Genomic DNA, 21,173 nt, shown 5'->3' with positions numbered 1-21,173 from the left:
TCTGGGAAACACGGCTGAACCAATCCAGGTTAAAGAGACTGGGGTACTCCTGGAGAGGTCTGGGAAATACAGCTGAACCAGTCCAGGTTAAAGAGACTGGGGTACTCCTGGAGAGGTCTGGGAAACACGGCTGAACTAGTCCAGGTTAAAGAGACTGGGGTACTCCTGGAGAGAAATGGGAAACACGGCTGAACCGATCCATAAAGAGACTGGGGTACTCCTGGAGAGGTCTGGGAAACACGGCTGAACTAGTCCAGGTTAAAGAGACTGGGATACTCCTGGAGAGAAATGGGAAACACGGCTGAACTAGTCCAGGTTAAAGAGACTGGGGTACTCCTGGAGAGAAATGGGAAACACGGCTGAACCAATCCAGGTTAAAGAGACTGGGGTACTCCTGGAGAGAAATGGGAAACACGGCTGAACCGATCCAGGTTAAAGAGACTGGGGTACTCCTGGAGAGGTCTGGGAAACACGGCTGAACTAGTCCAGGTTAAAGAGACTGGGATACTCCTGGAGAGAAATGGGAAACACGGCTGAACCGATCCATGTTAAAGAGCCAACAAGACATACTGTACCTTGACAACGGACTCTCCGATGGTTGCGTCCTCGGATACGACAGCAGTATAGACGTCTCGGCTGAACATGGGTGCATTGTCGTTGACATCCGTCAGGTTGATGTTTACCATGGTTACGGCGCTTAGGGGCGGTTTTCCACCATCTCTGGCCTCCACAGTAAGGAAGTAGTCTTTACACGTCTCAAAGTCCAGAGGCTTGGACACAGCAATGGCACCTGGTACAAAGAGGGTGGAAGGTCAATAGGTAGGTAGGGATCCTACTTCTAAAGTCATGTAGAAGTCTGTAACACGAATTTGCAAACATAGACATACAGTACCAGTCAAAAGATTGTACACACCTACTAATTTAAGGGTTTTCTTTATTTTTACTATTTTCTACATTGTAGAATAATAGTGAAGACATCAACACTATGAAATAACATATATGGAATCATGTAAAAACCAAAAAATTGTTAAACAAATCAAAATAATATTTTATATTTGAGATTCTTCAAAGTAGCCACCCTTAGCCTTGATGACAGCTTTGCACACTCTTGGCATTCTGTCAACCAGCTTCATGAGGAATGCTTTTCCAACAGTCTTGAAGGAGTTCCCACATATGCTGAGCACTTGTTGGCTGCTTTTCCTTCACTCTGCAGGCCAACCCATCCCAAACCATCTCAATTGAGTTGAGGTTAGGTGATTGTGGAGGCCAGGTCATCTGATACAGCACTCCATCACTCTCCTTCTTGGTCAAATAGCCCTTATACAGCCTGGAGGTGTGTTTTGGGTCATTGTCCCGTTGAAAAACAAATGATAGTCCCACTAAGCACAAACCAGATGGGATGGAGTATCGCTGCAGAATGCTGTGGCAGCCATTTTGGTTAAGTGTGCCTTGAATTCTAAATAAATCACTGACAATGTCACCAGCAAAGCATCCCACACCATCACACCTCCTCCTCCATGCTTCATAGTGGGAACCACACATGCAGAGATAATCTGTTCACCTACTCTGCGTCTCACAAAGACATAGCGGTTGGAACCAAAAATCTCAAATTTGGACTCATCAGACGAAAGGATAGATTTTCACCGATCTAATGTCCATTGCTCGTGTTTCTTGGCCCAAGCAAGTCTCTTCTTCTCGTTGGTGTAGTGGTTTCTTTGCAGCAATACGACCATGAAGGTCTGATTCACGCAGTCTCCGCTGAACAGCTGATGTTGAGATATGTCTGTTACTTGAACTCCGTGAAGCATTTATTTGGGCTGCAATTTCTGAGGCTGGTAACTCTAATGAACTTATCCTCTGCAGCTGAGGTAACTCTGGGTCTTCCTTTCCTGTGGTGGTCCTCATGAGAGCAAGTTTCATCATCGCGCTTGATGGTTTTTGCGACTGCACTTGAAGAAACATTCAAAGTTCTTAAAAGTTTCCGGATTAACTGACCTTCATGTCTTAAAGTAATAACGTACTGTCGTTTCTCTTTGCTTACTTGAGCTGTTCTTGCCATAATATAGACTTGCTCTTTCACCAAATAGGGCTATCTTGCGTATACCACCCCTACCTATTCCAAACACAACTGATTGTCTCAAACACATTAAGAAGGAAAGAAATTCCACAAATTAACTTTTAACAAGGCACACCTGTTAATTGAAATGCATTCCAGGTGACTACCTCATGTAGCCGGTTGAGAGAATCCCAAGAGTGTGCAAAGCTGTCATCAAGTCAAAGGGTGGCTACTTCAAGAATCTCAAATATAAAATATTTTTGATTTGTTCAACACTTTCTTGGTCACTACATGATTCCATATGTGTTATTTCATAGTTTTGATGTCTTCACTATTATTCTACAATGTAGAAAATAGTAAAAATAAAGAAAAACCCTGGAATGAGTAAGTGTGTCCAAACTTTTGACTGGTACTGTACATAAATTTAAACGTTATATTCTGCATATGGGAACTTACCAGTGACGGGGTGTATGTGGAACTTTCCGTGCTCGTTGCCAGAGCGGATACTATAGGTTATCTCAGCGTTGGTTCCAATGTCCTTACTGGCTGCATACACTCTCAGCACCTCCGTCCCTAACGCCACGTCCTCTGGCACGGTGGCGAGGTGGTCACGCCGCTCAAACACCGGTGGGTTGTCATTGATGTCCAGGACCGTGACGGTCACGTTGACCAGGGAGGACAGGCGGACAGGAGAGCCCTGGTCGGACGCTCTGACCGTGATCATGTAGGACGGTTGCTGTTCGCGGTCTAGGGGACGTTCCAGGACCACGACGCCAGAGGATTTGTCGATGGAGAAGAAGCCGCCGGCAGAGTCGGCCAGAGAATATACCACCTTACGACTGACGCCTGGAGAGAGTGGAGAGGGATATTAGAACAATCTTTCATGAATAAATTATTTAATTTATTGATTGCCATCTGTGCGTGTGTTTTGAGAGTTGAGATATCAGAAAACAGACTGTAGAAAGAGAGAGCAAGAGAGAGTGATAGAGAAAAGAGAGAGCGAAAGAGAAAGAGAGAGTGCTAGTGAAAATAAAAATGCAAAGGGAGATAGAGAGGTTGACTCCAGTTCAAACATGAATCTCTCCTCCCTGATACCATTCTCTCTCTCTCTCTCTCTCTCTCTCTCTCTCTGGTTCACTCTTCCTCGCTCTCTCTCCTCCCCGATACCCTTCTCTCTCTCTGGTTCCCTCATTCTCGCTCTCTCTCCCTCCCTCCCTCTCCTGATACCCATCTGTCTCTCTCTCTATCTCTCCTCTCCTCTCCTGATTCCCTTCTGTCTCTCTCTCTCTCGCTCCCCTCTCCTGATGCCCTTCTGTCTCTCTCTCTCTCACCTCTCCTGATGCCCTTCTGTCCCTCTCTCTCCCTCTCTCACCTCTCCTGATGCCCTTCTGTCCCTCTCTCTCCCTCTCTCACCTCTCCTGATGCCCTTCTGTCAGTCTCTCTCTCCCGATGCCCTTGTCTCTCTCTCTCTCCCCTCCCATCATGCCCTTGTCTCTTGCATCCTGCTAACAGCCACAAAGCTTCCTCTTTGAAACCTGCGTGGCTTGTTTGGTAATCCTTTAATGCGCAAATACTTTTATCTCTAATACTTCAATACTTTTATGGTTGTGACTTTTCATTAGTATGGTTGTGACTTTTCATTAGTGTGGTTGTGACTTTTCATTAGTGTGGTTGTGACTTTTCATTAGTGTGGTTGTGACTTTTCATTAGTGTGGTTAGGACTTTTCATTAGTGTGGTTAGGACTTTTCATTAGTGTGGTTAGGACTTTTCATTAGTGTGGTTGTGACTTTTCATTAGTGTGGTTAGGACTTTTCATTAGTGTGGTTGTGACTTTTCATTGGTGTGGATGTGACATTACAGTAGTGTGGTTGTGACTTTTCATTAGTGTGGTTGTGACTTTTCATTGGTGTGGATGTGACATTACAGTAGTGTGGTTGTGACTTTTCATTAGTGTGGTTGTGACTTTTCATTAGTGTGGTTAGGACTTTTCCTTAGTGTGGTTAGGACTTTTCATTAGTGTGGATGTGACTTTTCATTAGTGTGGTTGTGACTTTTCATTAGTGTGGTTAGGACTTTTCATTAGTGTGGATGTGACTTTTCATTAGTGTGGTTGTGACTTTTCATTAGTGTGGTTGTGACTTTTCATTAGTGTGGTTAGGACTTTTCATTAGTGTGGATGTGACTTTTCATTAGTGTGGTTGTGACTTTTCATTAGTGTGGTTAGGACTTTTCATTCGTGTGGTTAGGACTTTTCATTAGTGTGGATGTGACTTTTCATTAGTGTGGTTGTGACTTTTCATTAATGTGGTTAGAACTTTTCATTAGTGTGGTTAGGACTTTTCATTAGTGTGGATGTGACTTTTCATTAGTGTGGTTAGGACTTTTCATTAGTGTGGTTGTGACTTTTCATTAGTGTGGTTGTGACTTTTCATTAGTGTGGATGTGACTTTTCATTAGTGTGGTTAGGACTTTTCATTAGTATGGTTGTGACTTTTCATTAGTGTGGTTAGGACTTTTCATTAGTGTGGTTAGGACTTTTCATTAGTGTGGTTGTGACTTTTCATTAATGTGGTTAGGACTTTTCATTAGTGTGGTTAGGACTTTTCATTAGTGTGGTTAGGACTTTTCATTAGTGTGGTTGTGACTTTTCATTAGTGTGGTTAGGACTTTTCATTAGTGTGGTTGTGACTTTTCATTAGTGTGGTTAGGACTTTTCATTAGTGTGGTTAGGACTTTTCATTAGTGTGGTTAGGACTTTTCATTAGTGTGGTTGTGACTTTTCATTAGTGTGGTTAGGACTTTTCATTAGTGTGGTTGTGACTTTTCATTGGTGTGGATGTGACATTACAGTAGTGTGGTTGTGACTTTTCATTAGTGTGGTTAGGACTTTTCATTAGTGTGGATGTGACTTTTCATTAGTGTGGTTGTGACTTTTCATTAGTGTGGTTAGGACTTTTCATTAGTGTGGTTGTGACTTTTCATTGGTGTGGATGTGACATTACAGTAGTGTGGTTGTGACTTTTCATTAGTGTGGTTGTGACTTTTCATTAGTGTGGATGTGACTTTTCATTAGTGTGGTTGTGACTTTTCATTAGTGTGGTTAGGAGTTTTCGTTTGTGTGGTTGTGACTTTTCATTAGTGTGGTTAGGACTTTTCATTAGTGTGGTTGTGACTTTTCATTGGTGTGGATGTGACATTACAGTAGTGTGGTTGTGACTTTTCATTAGTGTGGTTAGGACTTTTCATTAGTGTGGTTAGGACTTTTCATTAGTGTGGTTAGGACTTTTCATTAGTGTGGTTGTGACTTTTCATTAGTGTGGTTAGGACTTTTCATTAGTGTGGTTAGGACTTTTCATTCGTGTGGTTAGGACTTTTCATTAGTGTGGTTAGGACTTTTCATTAGTGTGGTTAGGACTTTTCATTAGTGTGGTTGTGACTTTTCATTAGTGTGGTTGTGACTTTTCATTAGTGTGGTTAGGACTTTTCCTTAGTGTGGTTAGGACTTTTCATTAGTGTGGATGTGACTTTTCATTAGTGTGGTTGTGACTTTTCATTAATGTGGTTAGGACTTTTCATTAGTGTGGTTAGGACTTTTCATTAGTGTGGATGTGACTTTTCATTAGTGTGGTTAGGACTTTTCATTAGTGTGGTTGTGACTTTTCATTAGTGTGGTTGTGACTTTTCATTAGTGTGGATGTGACTTTTCATTAGTGTGGTTAGGACTTTTCATTAGTATGGTTGTGACTTTTCATTAGTGTGGTTAGGACTTTTCATTAGTGTGGTTAGGACTTTTCATTAGTGTGGTTAGGACTTTTCATTAGTGTGGTTGTGACTTTTCATTAATGTGGTTAGGACTTTTCATTAGTGTGGTTAGGACTTTTCATTAGTGTGGTTAGGACTTTTCATTAGTGTGGTTGTGACTTTTCATTAGTGTGGTTAGGACTTTTCATTATTGTGGTTAGGACTTTTCATTAGTGTGGTTAGGACTTTTCATTAGTGTGGTTAGGACTTTTCATTAGTGTGGTTAGGACTTTTCATTAGTGTGGTTGTGACTTTTCATTAGTGTGGTTAGGACTTTTCCTTAGTGTGGTTAGGACTTTTCATTAGTGTGGATGTGACTTTTCATTAGTGTGGATGTGACTTTTCATTAGTGTGGTTGTGACTTTTCATTAGTGTGGTTAGGACTTTTCATTAGTGTGGTTGTGACTTTTCATTAGTGTGGTTAGGACTTTTCATTAGTGTGGTTGTGACTTTTCATTGGTGTGGATGTGACATTACAGTAGTGTGGTTGTGACTTTTCATTAGTGTGGTTGTGACATTTCATTAGTGTGGTTAGGACTTTTAATTAGTGTGGTTAGGACTTTTCATTAGTGTGGATGTGACTTTTCATTAGTGTGGTTGTGACTTTTCATTAGTGTGGTTAGGACTTTTCATTAGTGTGGATGTGACTTTTCATTAGTGTGGTTAGGACTTTTCATTAGTGTGGATGTGACTTTTCATTAGTGTGGTTAGGACTTTTCATTAGTGTGGATGTGACTTTTCATTAGTGTGGTTGTGACTTTTCATTGGTGTGGATGTGACATTACAGTAGTGTGGTTGTGACTTTTCATTAGTGTGGTTGTGACTTTTCATTGGTGTGGATGTGACATTACAGTAGTGTGGTTGTGACTTTTCATTAGTGTGGTTGTGACTTTTCATTAGTGTGGTTAGGACTTTTCCTTAGTGTGGTTAGGACTTTTCATTAGTGTGGTTAGGACTTTTCATTAGTGTGGTTAGGACTTTTCATTAGTGTGGATGTGACTTTTCATTAGTGTGGTTGTGACTTTTCATTGGTGTGGATGTGACATTACAGTATTGTGGTTGTGACTTTTCATTAGTGTGGTTGTGACTTTTCATTGGTGTGGATGTGACATTACAGTAGTGTGGTTGTGACTTTTCATTAGTGTGGTTGTGACTTTTCATTAGTGTGGTTAGGACTTTTCCTTAGTGTGGTTAGGACTTGTCATTAGTGTGGTTGTGACTTTTCATTAGTGTGGTTGTGACTTTTCATTAGTGTGGTTGTGACTTTTCATTAGTGTGGCTGTGACTTTTCATTAGTGTGGTTAGGACTTTTCATTAGTGTGGATGTGACTTTTCATTAGTGTGGTTAGGACTTTTCATTAGTGTGGTTGTGACTTTTCATTAGTGTGGTTAGGACTTTTCATTAGTGTGGATGTGACTTTTCATTAGTGTGGTTGTGACTTTTCATTAGTGTGGATGTGATTTTTCATTAGTGTGGATGTGACTTTTCATTGGTGTGGATGTGACTTTTCATTAGTGTGGTTAGGACTTTTCATTAGTGTGGATGTGACTTTTCATTAGTGTGGTTAGGACTTTTCATTAGTGTGGTTAGGACTTTTCCTTAGTGTGGTTAGGACTTTTCATTAGTGTGGTTAGGACTTTTCATTAGTGTGGTTGTGACTTTTCATTAGTGTGGTTAGGACTTTTCATTAGTGTGGTTAGGACTTTTCATTAGTGTGGTTTGGACTTTTCATTAGTGTGGTTGTGACTTTTCATTAGTGTGGTTAGGACTTTTCATTAGTGTGGTTGTGACTTTTCATTAGTGTGGTTAGGACTTTTCATTAGTGTGGTTAGGACTTTTCATTAGTGTGGTTGTGGCAGAGGTTTATTTTCTTTCCTTTCCCTCTTTGCCAGGCGAGACAGTGACAGCAGCCAAATGGGAGTGTTAGCAGTGTGTGTGTGTGATTGCTAGCAGTATGTGCTAACAGCTGGTCCAAACCCAAGGCAAATTAAATAGGATTGCTAACAGCTAACAGTGAGGTATGTGCTGAGCAGAGCAGAGTAAACATTATTATAAACTCTACCCATCTATCGGTTAATATACAGCTGGATAGGCAACTCTGGTCCTGGAGAGCTGCAGTGTGTGCAGGTGAGAGAGAGCGAGAGAGAGAGAGAGAGAGAGAGAGAGAGAGAGAGAGAGAACGACAGAGAGTGAGAGACAGAGAGTGTGACAGAGAGAGTGACAGAGAGAAAGTGATGGAGAGAGAGAGAGAGAGAGAGAGAGAGAGAGAGAGAGAGAGAGAGAGAGAGAGAAATCATAGCCTTGGTATTGAGAGAGGCCGCCGTAGGCAGACCATACAGTGAGGGGAAAAAGTATTTGATCCCCTGCTGATTTTGTACGCTTGCCCACTGACAAAGAAATGATCAGTCTATAATTTTAATGGTAGGTTTATTTGAACAGTGAGAGACAGAATAACAACAACAAAAATCCAGAAAAACGCATGTCAATAATGATATAAATTGATTTGCATTTTAATGAGGGAAATAAGTATTTGACCCCTCTGCAAAACATGCCTAAGTACTTGGTGGCAAAACCCTTGTTGGCAATCACAGAGGTTAGACGTTTCTTGTAGTTGGCCACCAGGTTTGCACACATCTCAGGAGGGATTTTGTCCCACTCCTCTTTGCAGATCTTCTCCAAGTCATTAAGGTTTCGAGGCTGACATTTGGCAACTCGAACCTTCAGCTCACTCCACAGATTTTCTATGAGATTAAGGTCTGGAGACTGGCTAGGCCACTCCAGGACCTTAATGTGCTTCTTCTTGAGCCACTCCTTTGTTGCCTTGGCCGTGTGTTTTGGGTCATTGTCATGCTGGAATACCCATCCACGACCCATTTGACGGTACATGGCCCCGTCCATCGTCCTTTTGATGCGGTGAAGTTGTCCTGTCCCCTTAGCAGAAAAACACCCCCAAAGCATAATGTTTCCACCTCCATGTTTGACGGTGGTCTTGGCCATGGTGGAGAGTTTGGAATCTGATTGATTGATTGCTTCTGTGGACAGGTGTCTTTTATACAGGTAACAAGCTGAGATTAGGAGCACTCCCTTTAAGAGTGTGCTCCTAATCTCAGCTCGTTACCTGTATAAAAGACACCTGGGAGCCAGAAATCTTTCTGATTGAGAGGGGGTCAAATACTTATTTCCCTCATTAAAATGCAAATCAATTTAAAAAAATGTTGACATGCGTTTTTCTGGATTTTTTTGTTGTTATTCTGTCTCTCACTGTTCAAATAAACCTACCATTAAAATTATAGACTGATCATTTCTTTGTCAGTGGGCAAACGTACAAAATCAGCAGGGGATCATACTTTTTCCCCTCACTGTATGTATTGGGTGAAATACCACCGTGTGCCATCATAGCAGCAATATTTGTGACCTGTTGCCACAAGAAAAGGACAACCAGTAAAGAACAAACACCAATGTAAATACAACCTATATTTATGTTTATTTATTTTCCCTTTTGTACTTTATCTATTTGCACATCATTACAACACTGTATATAGACATAATATGACATTTGAAATGTCTTTATTCTTTTGGAACTTCTGTGAGTGTAATGTTTACTGTTAATATTTTATTGTTTATTTAACTTTTGTTTATTATCTACTTCACTTGCTTTAGCAATGTTAACATATCTTTCCCATGCAATAAAGCCCTTGAATTAAAATTGAATTGAGGGAGAGAGAGAGAGAGAGAGAGAGAGAGAGAGAGAGAGACAGACAGACAGACAGACAGACAGACAGACAGACAGACAGACAGACAGACAGACAGACAGACAGACAGACAGACAGACAGACAGACAGACAGACAGACAGACAGACAGACAGACAGACAGACAGACAGACAGACAGAGAGGGAGAAACAGAGCGGAGAATATTCCATTCTTACCTTCATCAGGGTCGATGGCCTGTATGCGTGTGAGCAGGGCCTTGGTGGCTGTGTCTTCATACACACTGGCAGTGTAGTGGGGAGCAGAGAACGCCGGAGGGTTGTCATTCACATCCAACAGCGTCAGGTGGACCTCCGCACGACAGAACCGACCACCTCCGTCTGTCGCCTGGGCAACCAGTCTGTACACCGGGGTCTTCTCCCTGTCCAGGGCCTGGGCTGTCTTTAGTTCACCTGAACAGAAAAAAGAGGAGAGACAGGTTAAGATCACACACACATCAACTTCATTGGTAAACCTCAAACAAAGTAAAGGTAGTGTACCAGTGTCTGGGTCGATGCTGAAGTCTTCAGAGCCGGGTCCATGTAGAGAGTACTGGATCCAAGCACTGACCCCTACATCAGCATCGCTGGCCCCAACCCCCACTATCACTCTGTTGACTGGGATATCCTCTGGGAGCGAGGCCGTGTACAGAGCCTGCACACACAGCAAGATAGCATCAAACACCACAACACTCATAATGCATAGCATTACACACACAACAAGAACATACTAACAGTCATAATACATTTATCCAGAGACAACAAAAATATAGGCTACTGACATAAAACCCCCACAACGTTCATAATACATAACATGTACACACACAAGAGAATATTAACATCAAAAAGTTCTCCCTCAGAACATACAATTCCTCTATACACAACAAGAAGAGAATACTAACTACATAACGCAGTAGCCTGTATATCAGTCAGCATCAACCACACCACTACTCTCCTCATAGTGTACAACAGCTCCGTAGACAGACAGAACTAACAGTAGTAACTAACACACAGCAAAAAACATTGTCTATCAAACTGCATTACAAATCAACACAGTTCCTTAACATATACAGCAAACACACTGCTCAAACAGACACACAACCACAGCTACATATCACAATGACCAATAAACATAAACATATGAAATGCAGTAGTGTACAGACGGAACCGTCTGTAATAAAGAGCCTCCCTGTGGCTCAGTTGGTAGAGCATGGTGTGTGCAACGCCAGGGTTGTGGGTTCGATTCCCACGGGGGGCCAGTACGGGAAAAGAAAAATTTATGAAATGAATTGAAATGTATGCATTCACTCTGGATAAGAGTGTCTGCTAAATGACTAAAATGAGTGTGACTGACCTGGTCACAGACAGGGCTGTTGTCGTTGGTGTCAGTCACAGACACCTCCACGGTTGCCCTGGTGACGAACAGGCCGTCGCTAGCGGTAACGTTGAGGAGGTATCGTTCCTGTTCCTCGCGGTCCAGTGGGCGCTTCACGTACATCTTCCACTCACCCTGCACCTGCCCCAGGGCAAACTCCCCCCGAGGGTTCCCACCTGAGGAGAGAGGTAGGGAGGAAGAAAGAGAGTTTATATACACTCACAAACCAGAGAAATGCATGCACTCTCACTGTCTAACAAACACACACACACATTTCTCATAGCAAGAACCCTCAGCTCAAACTACTGAGGAGGAGGCTGCAGTCTGAGGGCCAGCTTAAAACACACACACTGGCACACACACATAAGAGCTTTATATTTGGACGTTGCACTGGAATTAACAGTGTAGCAATCAATGAGTGTCACGCACATAAGATGGCACTACCTACTACCAAATACACATTAGACTGGGTCAGCGACAGCATCTCATACACAGAACCTTAGTAACTACACTCACACCTGCCCCTCAGAGAGGTAGAGGGTCAAGGAAGGATGGAGAGAGATAGATGGTGAAAGAGAGAGCGAGGAAACGGAAGAGGACGAGAGTGAAAAATATATAACAAAAGGGAGAGAAGAGGAGAAAAGGGAGAGAAGGAGATGTAGAGAGAGACAGACATACATGTCACCTACAGCTGAAACACTGACAAAGCTGTTATTGTGGTATTACAGTAGTGAGTTATTATGTGGAGATATTTAGGGCTGTATAACACGGACTGTTCCCTGTCTGTACTAGACACAACACTCTTCGCAGCAGAGTGGACCTTTTCATAGAGAGTAGAGAAACCTCTCCTAGACTAGTGAGTGAGTGGGAGGCTGCAGTCTCAGTGTGAGTACCAGCCATGCAGACTCAGTAATAGACTACAGCTGTAAGATCTTAATTTGAGGAAATGTGAATTATTATGTGGATTATAATTAATGGACATGTTTTGTAAGGGTTGATACATTTTTCATTGGGCCAATCAATTTTAAAGTGGAAATTACAAACTTTAGTAGTATTTTTAAACCTTGAATACACTACAGCTTTGCATTTCCTGCTGTACAGGAAAATTCTCAGCAACAAAGGAGTGATCAAATTAAGATCATGCATCTGTAGCTGTTCTAGTCAGCCTCATTAGCACAGCCTCTATTCTGTGAGTCTTCTCATCACCACTTCAACAAGAACACCTTATCAGCCTCCTTCTGTCCTTACCCCAGTCCTTAATGACTGGTTGACTGAGAAGGAATGGAAAGGGTATGCTTATATAGGCTAGACACACACAGACAGACAGACAGACAGACAGACAGACAGACAGACAGACAGACAGACAGACAGACAGACAGACAGACAGACAGACAGACAGACAGACAGACAGACAGACAGACAGACAGACAGACAGACAGACAGACAGACAGAGAAAGTAGGACATGTGAAAAAGGAGGAGGAAACAACATAATGACAGAGAAGAGAAGTGCTAGAAGTCCTCTGGCTGAAGTGCTTTCCAGCAGACGCTTTTATCTAGAGTGACATATAATAAGTGCATTCGATTAAGAAAGTGTCCACTGAGTGTAGACTAGGGATCTGACATCTGAGCCAACCTAACTCACTGACCACTACCCCCTGACAACACACCACACACAGCCCAAAGACTTCTGTCAGAGACAGACATTATCTCTGTCTGAAACATCTCTCCACTCCCCTCCTATAACAACAACATCCTAATTGGTTTTTCCACTCCACTCCCCTCCTATAACAACAACATCCTAATTGGTTTTTCCTCTCCACTCCCCTCCTGTAACAACAACATCCTAATTGGTTTTTCCTCTCCACTCCCCTCCTGTAACAACAACATCCTAATTGGTTTTTCCACTCCACTCCCCTCCTGTAACAACAACATCCTAATTGGTTTTTCCACTCCACTCCCCTCCTATAACAACAACATCCTAATTGGTTTTTCCACTCCACTCCCCTCCTATAACAACAACATCCTAATTGGTTTTTCCTCTCCACTCCCCTCCTATAACAACAACATCCTAATAGTTTTTTTCCTCTCCACTCCCCTCCTATAACAACAACATCCTAATTGGTTTTTCCTCTCCACTCCCCTCCTGTAACAACAACATCCTAATTGGTTTTTCCACTCCACTCCCCTCCTGTAACAACAACATCCTAATTGGTTTTTCCTCTCCACTCCCCTCCTGTAACAACAACATCCTAATTGGTTTTTCCTCTCCACTCCCCTCCTGTAACAACAACATCCTAATTGGTTTTTCCACTCCACTCCCCTCCTATAACAACAACATCCTAATTGGTTTTTCCTCTCCACTCCCCTCCTGTAACAACAACATCCTAATTGGTTTTTCCTCTCCACTCCCCTCCTATGATAACAACATCCTAATTGGTTTTTCCACTCCACTCCCCTCCTATAACAACAACATCCTAATTGGTTTTTCCACTCCACTCCCCTCCTGTAACAACAACATCCTAATTGGTTTTTCCTCTCCACTCCACTCCTATGATAACAACATCCTAATTGGTTTTTCCACTCCACTCCCCTCCTGTAACAACAACATCCTAATTGGTTTTTCCTCTCCACTCCCCTCCTATAACAACAACATCCTAATTGTTTTTTCCACTCCACTCCCCTCCTGTAACAACAACATCCTAATTGGTTTTTCCACTCCACTCCCCTCCTGTAACAACAACATCCTAATTGGTTTTTCCTCTCCACTCCCCTCCTATAACAACAACATCCTAATTGGTTTTTCCACTCCACTCCCCTCCTATAACAACAACATCCTAATTGTTTTTTCCTCTCCACTCCCCTCCTGTAACAACAACATCCTAATTGATTTTTCCTCTCCACTCCCCTCCTATTATAACAACATCCTAATTGGTTTTTCCACTCCACTCCCCTCCATATGGTCTGATGATAGCTCTAAACACCCGGCTTCCCGATTCATCTCAACATCACTAAACTCTGTGCAATTAAAATCAGCCGGTGGCTAAATGCATGATCTTGATCTATTGATGCGAACAGGGCGGGGACAACGAACCGGGCGGGGACAACGGACACAAACAGAGCCGATATAAAAAGATTTCCATCATTGTAAATGGATCACACACACACAGACACACTTCCTGTAAGCCTGACCAACCACATTGCGCCAAAATTACATCACAAACACTCAATCATTACATTTCCTTTTCCCAGTTTGTTTACATTAAACTTCCATGATACCTTATCAAGTATGGTGTGGGGCAACTAAGATGCAGACGTCTAGGTGAGGCTTTGAGAGCGGCTGGAAGTCAACGGATTTGTCATATCGCATCCCCTGGCTTCCGTCAAAGTGTTAAAATCCTCCCAAGACAACACCCAACAATACCAGACAATAATACCACAGTTATGAAATAGCCTGTCAAATATCTGGCTCAGCTAAATCAAATATTGGTTTTCACCTTGTGGTGTTGGTACATGTTCAATACAGGTATTTTCTTTGTGCTAGTATAAAAACATATATCCCTATATCGCTGGCTTTCAAACTATTTCCTGCTGTGTCAAAGATCGATTCAATGTGTCTCTTTGTAAAAGTGTGTATAATTCGTTCAGTGTCTCTGCTGCGTAAGGTCACATCTAGCTGTCGTTCATTCTCTTCTTCTCGCAGCAGTGTGTAATGCCAATTCATTCTCTATCCTCTCTCTCTCTCTCTCTCTCTCTCTCTCTCTGTGTGTGTGTTTTGGTCCAAGCTCTCTGTCATTGATCCTCTCTTTCTCTATGCAGTGTTTAACATAAGTTAATTCTCCTTCTCAATCTATCTCCCTCTCTCTTTCTGTTGTAGGTAAGGTCACATATCTCCTGTCCTTCATTCTCTCCCTCTCTCCCTCCCTCCCTCTTTGCGATGCTAATTAGAATTCCGTTCAGAAGAGGGTTTCCTGCTTTTCAGTCCTTCATTAGCTTCCTATTCCCAGTCGGCATGGCGATCCACCGCTCCGTCTCATTGGGCATTCCTACTTCATTATTATTTCCCCACTTGTCAATTAGCAGAGAACAAATCAGACAACTCTAACCATCTTTTCAACAAGACATTCATAAAAGACAGATTTAGTCATATTTTGTCCTTCTCTCTCACCTTTTATATCTTTGTTTCATTATGTATCAAAACAGACTTTACCACTCTTTCAACTGCCAGATACTTCACCAAACCAAATATTCAGCTCCCTAAAAGGTAAAAACATTTATGAAAATCACCTCCCATTGATGTCCCTGGGTCAACCACAATGTAATTAACCCTCTCCAGTCTCCACTTTAAAATAAACACCCATCCATTAAAGCTATGGAAAGAAATAAAACAGGACATATCGCTATAGCAACAACTTTCATCAAATGCACCGCAGGTACTCTTAAACTGTTTACTATAACTGTATTTACTACCTCCGCAGCGTTCGCCGATGTCAGGGGGGTTGTGCAGGCACCTCATATTTTGTGATGAAAAAATGGCTTATCTGGGAAAGAGCTAGTCTCAGCAGTATTCAAATCATTATTACTGTGACAACGTTTGTTTATTAATCAAACCTCCACTGCTAGTATGCGCAAACATACCTAAGATACGAATAAGAAATGTATGAATTATGAATCAAGCCTCATCCTTAATTTATTGTTATTGGTTTCCCTCTTGTTTATTCACAAGCATTGTTGTGATGGTTTGGAGATGAGCCAGGCAGCATACAAATGAAGAGTTTATCTAAAGTAAACAGACAGACAGACAGACAGACAGGCAGGCAGGCAGGCAGGCAGGCAGGCAGGCAGGCAGGCAGGCAGGCAGGCAGGCAGGCAGGCAGGCAGGCAGGCAGGCAGGCAGGCAGTGAAGTGAGACAGGGAGACAGAGACAGACAGATAGAGATAGCCAATATGAAGGTAGAGAAGCAGACTGACAGTAAGTGAGTGAGACAGGGGGACAGACAGACAGTGAGACATAAAGATGCATAAAGAGGACAGACAGCTAAACACATTAATAACACACACACTCCCATTCTCTGACTCACCTGTGATGTGATAGCTGACTTGGCGGTTCACCCGAGAGCTGTCGTCGTCTCTAGTGTTGAGCACAGCCACCACCTCACCAGGGGGGTCGCTCTCGCGCACCGAGCCACAGTACCTCTCATCCAGGAATCTAGGCGGGTTGTCGTTGATGTCCGACACGGCCACGGTCACCATGGAGGTGGAGGAGAGGGCCAGAGTCTCCCCCAGGTCTGAGGCCACCACCAGGAAGGCGTAGGACGGGTACATCTCATGGTCCAACTCCTTGAGAGTAGAGATCCAGCCCGTGTTGCTGTCAATGGTGAAGGTCTGTGTAGATTGGTCCGGCTCCCCTTCGGATTGTGCCAACATGCCTAGGCTGTATGTAACCTGTCCGTTAGCTCCAGAGTCTGGGTCCAGAGCCTGAACCTGGATGATCATGGTGCCGATAGGCATCCCTTCCATCACTGTCGCCTCATAGGAGTTGGATTCAAATGCTGGCTTATTGTCATTCAGATCCAGGACTTTGACTTCTACGTCAACGCTGGTCACAGAGTCCAGCTTGGCCTGCTGCACGGTGGCCGTGACCTTGAAGTGGAAGGCAGTGATGACCTCGTGGTCCAGGGGCTTGTCCAGCTTGATGACCCCAGTGTCCCTGTCCACTACCAGGACTCCATCCTGGTTGTTCTCCCCGGTCTCTCCGTTGACCAGAGCAAAGGTGACTGGCAGCGAGGCGTAGCCTGGTGGGGTGATGAGGCGGACGGACCCTAGGGCAGCTCCTATAGGAGTGTCCTCTGGGACGGTAAAGGAGAACTGGGGTTGGGTGAAGGAGGGAATGAGGGCGTCAGGTGCCAAGACGTGGATGTAGACTGATACTAAAGAGTGCTTGACAGGGATACCTCCATCTACTGCTTTGACAAAGAAAGACAGGACTGAGTTGCGCAGGTGACTGAAACTCCCCTTGGTGACCATCCAGCCGTTGTCAGGGTCGATCTCTAACATATCCACCACGGGTACGTGTGCCTCGCTGTAGAGCGAGTATGTCACCTTAGAGTTGGCACCGTCGTCAGGATCATACGCCTGGATCTGGGTCACCAAGAAGCCCTTGCCTACGTCGGATTTGACGGAAGCACGGTATTCCGTAGCTCTGAAGCGAGGGACATTGTCGTTGTCATCCACCAGGGAGACCCGGACGGTGCAGTAGGAGGCCCTTCCACCCCCGTCCTGGGCCGCCACCGTAAGGACAATGTCCTTGTTGGCAGGGTCCTCTCTGTCCAGCTTCTCCAGGGTGGTGATCTGACCGTTGGCATCCACACTAAACTGGTCCTTGCCCACGTCGTTCACGAATGAGTAGGTAATCTGGCCAAACACTCCTGGGTCAGCATCGGTCGCCCTTACCTGCTAATAATAGTTAAGTTACTTTCTTTTAGATGGGGTATTGTACATAGCAAACATGTCAAACAAAACATATTACAAATACTATTACAAATATAGTATCATGTGCATCAAAGCTTCATTAAATAAAATACACAATTCATTACCACAAGCTGACTTCTTTAAAATGAATGGCTCTTACCTGGATCACCTTGGTTCCTACTGCTGCATTTTCCCGTACCTCTGCATCATAGGCATTCAGTCCAAACACAGGGCTGTAGAGGTTGGCCCCCAGGACCCTGACGTGCACCTGGGCTGTGCTGGTGAACACCCCATCAGAGACGGATACATTCAGACTGTAGGCTGGCTCCATCCTCTGCTTTCTGTGACCAGACAACGTGATGATACCCGTCTTACCATCCATCACAAAGTTCATCCTCTCGTTTCCTGACAGGATGCTGTACTCCAGTTTGTCATAGTCAGAGCTGTCAGCATCCGAAGCCTGGACGCAGGTCAGAAAATAGCCCCTCGTGGCCAGTTCGCTGACATAGGCCTCGTAGAGAAGCTGGTTGAACACCGGAGGGTTGTCGTTCATGTCATTCACCACCACCGTGACCGACACTTCACTGCTCAGCGGTGGGAAGCCGTTATCGGTTGCCCTGACGATGAAGTCATAGCGCTGGACCAGCTCGTGGTCGAGCATGCGGGCGGTCAAGATGAGGCCGCTGCTGCTGTCGATGTGGAAGTGGTCGGTGCTGTTGTAAGCATCTGTGGGGTAGAATATCTGATAGCGTACAATGTTGTTCTTCTCAGAGTCTTTGTCGGTAGCCACCACTTGCAGAGCCGGAGTGCCGATCATGGCAGTCTCAGACAGAACTGCCTTATAGGACGTTCTCTCAAACACCGGAGGGTTATCATTGACATCATTAACTGTGACATCTACGTCCACCTCAGCACGGGCGCCGGTCAGGTAGTCTGTGGCTCTGACGGTCAGACGGAAGGATGGGGCGATCTCATAGTCCAGGGAGTTGATGACTCTGATGACTCCGGTGTCAAAGCCGATGTCAAACTGCAGAGAGGGGTCTCCCTCCACGATGGTGTAGATTATGTTCTGGCCCTCAGGGCTGGTGGCGTTGATTCCTAATATGGGAGTGTGTACCGCTACGTCCTCGTTCACCGACACTGCGTAGAAGGACTTGTCGAAGACGGGCATGGCCTTGTTCACCACGGTGATGGGGAACTCTAAGGTGGAGGAAAGAGGAGGGTAACCTCCGTCCTTGGTGTAAACTACCATCTGGTACTCCTGGTTGGACAGGTCAGACTCAAAAGACTTCTTCAGACGGAGGCCGCCCGTCAGCCTGTCAATCTCAAAGTGTCCGTGATCGTCTTTCAGGTAGTAGGACACCTCTCCGTTGATGCCTTTGTCACGGTCCACGGCGGTGACCCGGAATATGGGCGAACCGGGTTCGGCCTCCACTTGGACGGCAGCGTAATACGGTAGTCCCACGAACACAGGAGCGTTGTCGTTAATGTCCTCTACCTGCACCCTGACCATTACCCTGGCAACACGCAGACGGTCGTGCTCCCTCCCAGCCTCCACCACCAGCTCATAGAACTCCTGCTCCTCACGGTCGAAGGGAATGCCAGTGGTCTGGATGACGCCAGAGGTGGATCGGATCCGGAAGCGTGTCCCAGGATTCAGTAGGGTGTACTTGAGGGGCTCGTTGAGGCGATTCCCCACTGCGTTGACCACGGCCACTTTGGTGATGTTGGTATTGTTCTCTTGGATGGACGAGGAGTAGAGGCTGTGGGCGAAGAAGAGGCCAGAGTCCAGCGTCTCACGGACCAGAACAGTGACTAGAGCAGTGCTGGAGAACTTACCGTCGGACACTTTGACGTTGAAGCGGAAGCGTTCCTTGGAGAAGTTGTTGTTTTTAACGGTGATGATGCCGCTGGAGGGCTGGATGGCAAAGTGCTCCAGGTTGCCATCTGTAAGTGAGTAGGTGAGCTCTGTGGGGACGTTTTGGTCTGGGTCCATAGCTGAGACCTGTAATGCCTCCACTCCTACATAGGTGGGCAGCAGCAGGACAGTTTCGTAGGTGTCTTGGGTGAAGCGAGGTGGAGAGTCGTTTGTGTCGATCACCTGGATGGTGACCTCGGTGGGGCTATCCGCCGTCAGCTGAGGCCTCCCACTGTCTCTCACATGAACATGAAAGTTAAAACTAGCAAACGTCTCGTGGTCCAGGTTGGCGATAGTTCTGATGGAGCCGGTGCCAGAATCCACTGTAAAGAACATCTTGGCTGTGTCCTCAACGATCTGATAGACCAGGAGAGCGTTCTGGTTGCGGTCAGCATCAGTGGCCTTGATGACCAGAGGTGTTTTGTCTGGGTTCAGGACCACACTGTTGATGGGCGCCGCCTCGCTGATACTACCCTGGTAGCACAGCAGCTGGAACACAGGTGGGTTGTCGTTTTCATCCACCACCCGTATGAGCAGGGTGGCGTTGGAGGCCATGCCTGCCATATTGGTGGCCTGGATGATCAGGTTGTAAGATGCTGTGGTCTCATAGTCCAAGGGTTTCTGAGTTGTGATCACGCCACTGTACTGGTTGATCCTGAAGGTGCGTTCGCTGTTGCCATGTCGGATGTCGTAGGTCAGCGTGGTTTGGCTCATGGCGCTTACTGTGGTGACAGAGGTTCCCACGGCAACGTTCTCTGTGACCTCGGCCTGGTACTCGGTCTGGGGGAACTTGGGTCCGGCGTTGTCGGAGAGCGTGACGGCGATGCGAACCACAGAGGTGGCAAAGAGTGGCGGGGAGCCGTTATCGGTGACTCTGACGGTAATGACGTAGTAGCCGATGGTGGAGAGGTCGAGCTCGCGGGCCACAGAGATGATCCCCAGAACCGGTTCAATCCGGAACGTGTTCCCTGTGTTGCCTAAAGGAAAACAGACATAAGAATGAATATTCAGTGATAAAAACTACTGCATCGAAATCTATATCAACTGTTTGTATATTGTCATCTATTATCGATATACTGTCTATATCAGGGGTCTTCAACAGGTCGATCGGGAGCTACAAGTAGCTTTAAGCCCACCTCCGAGTAGCTCGCCAAACAACTCTGAAAGTTCATGCAATTTCACGTTTTCCCACGGCAAACTGTCATTAACAAATCTCACAAGTATCAGACACCTCAAGCTCCCAGCTACTATCTAATCAACACAATATTAACATTATCCTACCCCTGGTTAGCCACTATTGGCTTAAAAAAAAAAATAATAATACAATATCTGCCAATTAATTTCCAGCAATACTGCCCCTGTCTGTCTGTGTGGTGCACTGGTTTGTCTATCACTCTGTGTGAAGCCAGTTGATGTGATAACCGTCTTGTAGGTTGACAGGAAATACTTTCTCCAAAACATTCTTAATTAAATGTTAACTGCAAAGTAGGCTTACCTGGCAGAAGTATATCTTGAGTAAGTATATCATTTGTATCTATTATTTGTTATTATCAAATTTTTCTAATGAAATGAGTAGCAGCAGTACAGAACCATCGCTAGACCATCATATTAGATGGCACATTCCTCAAATTAGATGGTAATTAAAGGGCCAGATGCGCAACTAAAATTACACTCCAAAATAAATGTGTTAGTTTACTTCCAGACCCCCCAAAAAATGGTCTTCTGATGTGATTTAAGCATGACATGGACTCAGAACATCCAATGGTATTGTTCTCTGTGAACAATTGTACATTTGAGAGTAAAAC

General features: G+C 44.6%; 1 protein-coding gene across 8 annotated transcripts in view; it reads right to left on the bottom strand.

Moving 5' to 3' along the window:
* Positions 1-21,173, bottom strand: part of LOC106613153 (protocadherin Fat 3) — a 354,754-nt gene that overhangs the window by 40,991 nt on the left and 292,590 nt on the right. For 5 of the 8 annotated variants that reach the window (XM_045724739.1, XM_045724738.1, XM_045724741.1 and 2 more), the window contains 7 exons: positions 17,611-20,345; positions 16,061-17,435; positions 10,961-11,157; positions 10,108-10,261; positions 9,787-10,020; positions 2,513-2,902; positions 576-790 (listed from right to left, as the gene is read on the bottom strand). In XM_045724739.1, coding sequence (XP_045580695.1) covers positions 576-790; positions 2,513-2,902; positions 9,787-10,020; positions 10,108-10,261; positions 10,961-11,157; positions 16,061-17,435; positions 17,611-20,345 — 5,300 coding nt within the window. The remainder of the gene's footprint in view (positions 1-575; positions 791-2,512; positions 2,903-9,786; positions 10,021-10,107; positions 10,262-10,960; positions 11,158-16,060; positions 17,436-17,610; positions 20,346-21,173) is intronic. The other 3 variants (XM_045724740.1, XM_045724743.1, XM_045724745.1) reach the window with 1 other exon arrangement.

Source organism: Salmo salar, chromosome ssa09 (assembly GCF_905237065.1).
Source record: "Salmo salar chromosome ssa09, Ssal_v3.1, whole genome shotgun sequence".
Classification (NCBI taxonomy): domain Eukaryota; kingdom Metazoa; phylum Chordata; class Actinopteri; order Salmoniformes; family Salmonidae; genus Salmo; species Salmo salar.
Note: the sequence above shows the minus strand (reverse complement) of the source record. Positions and strands in the feature narration are given on the sequence as shown.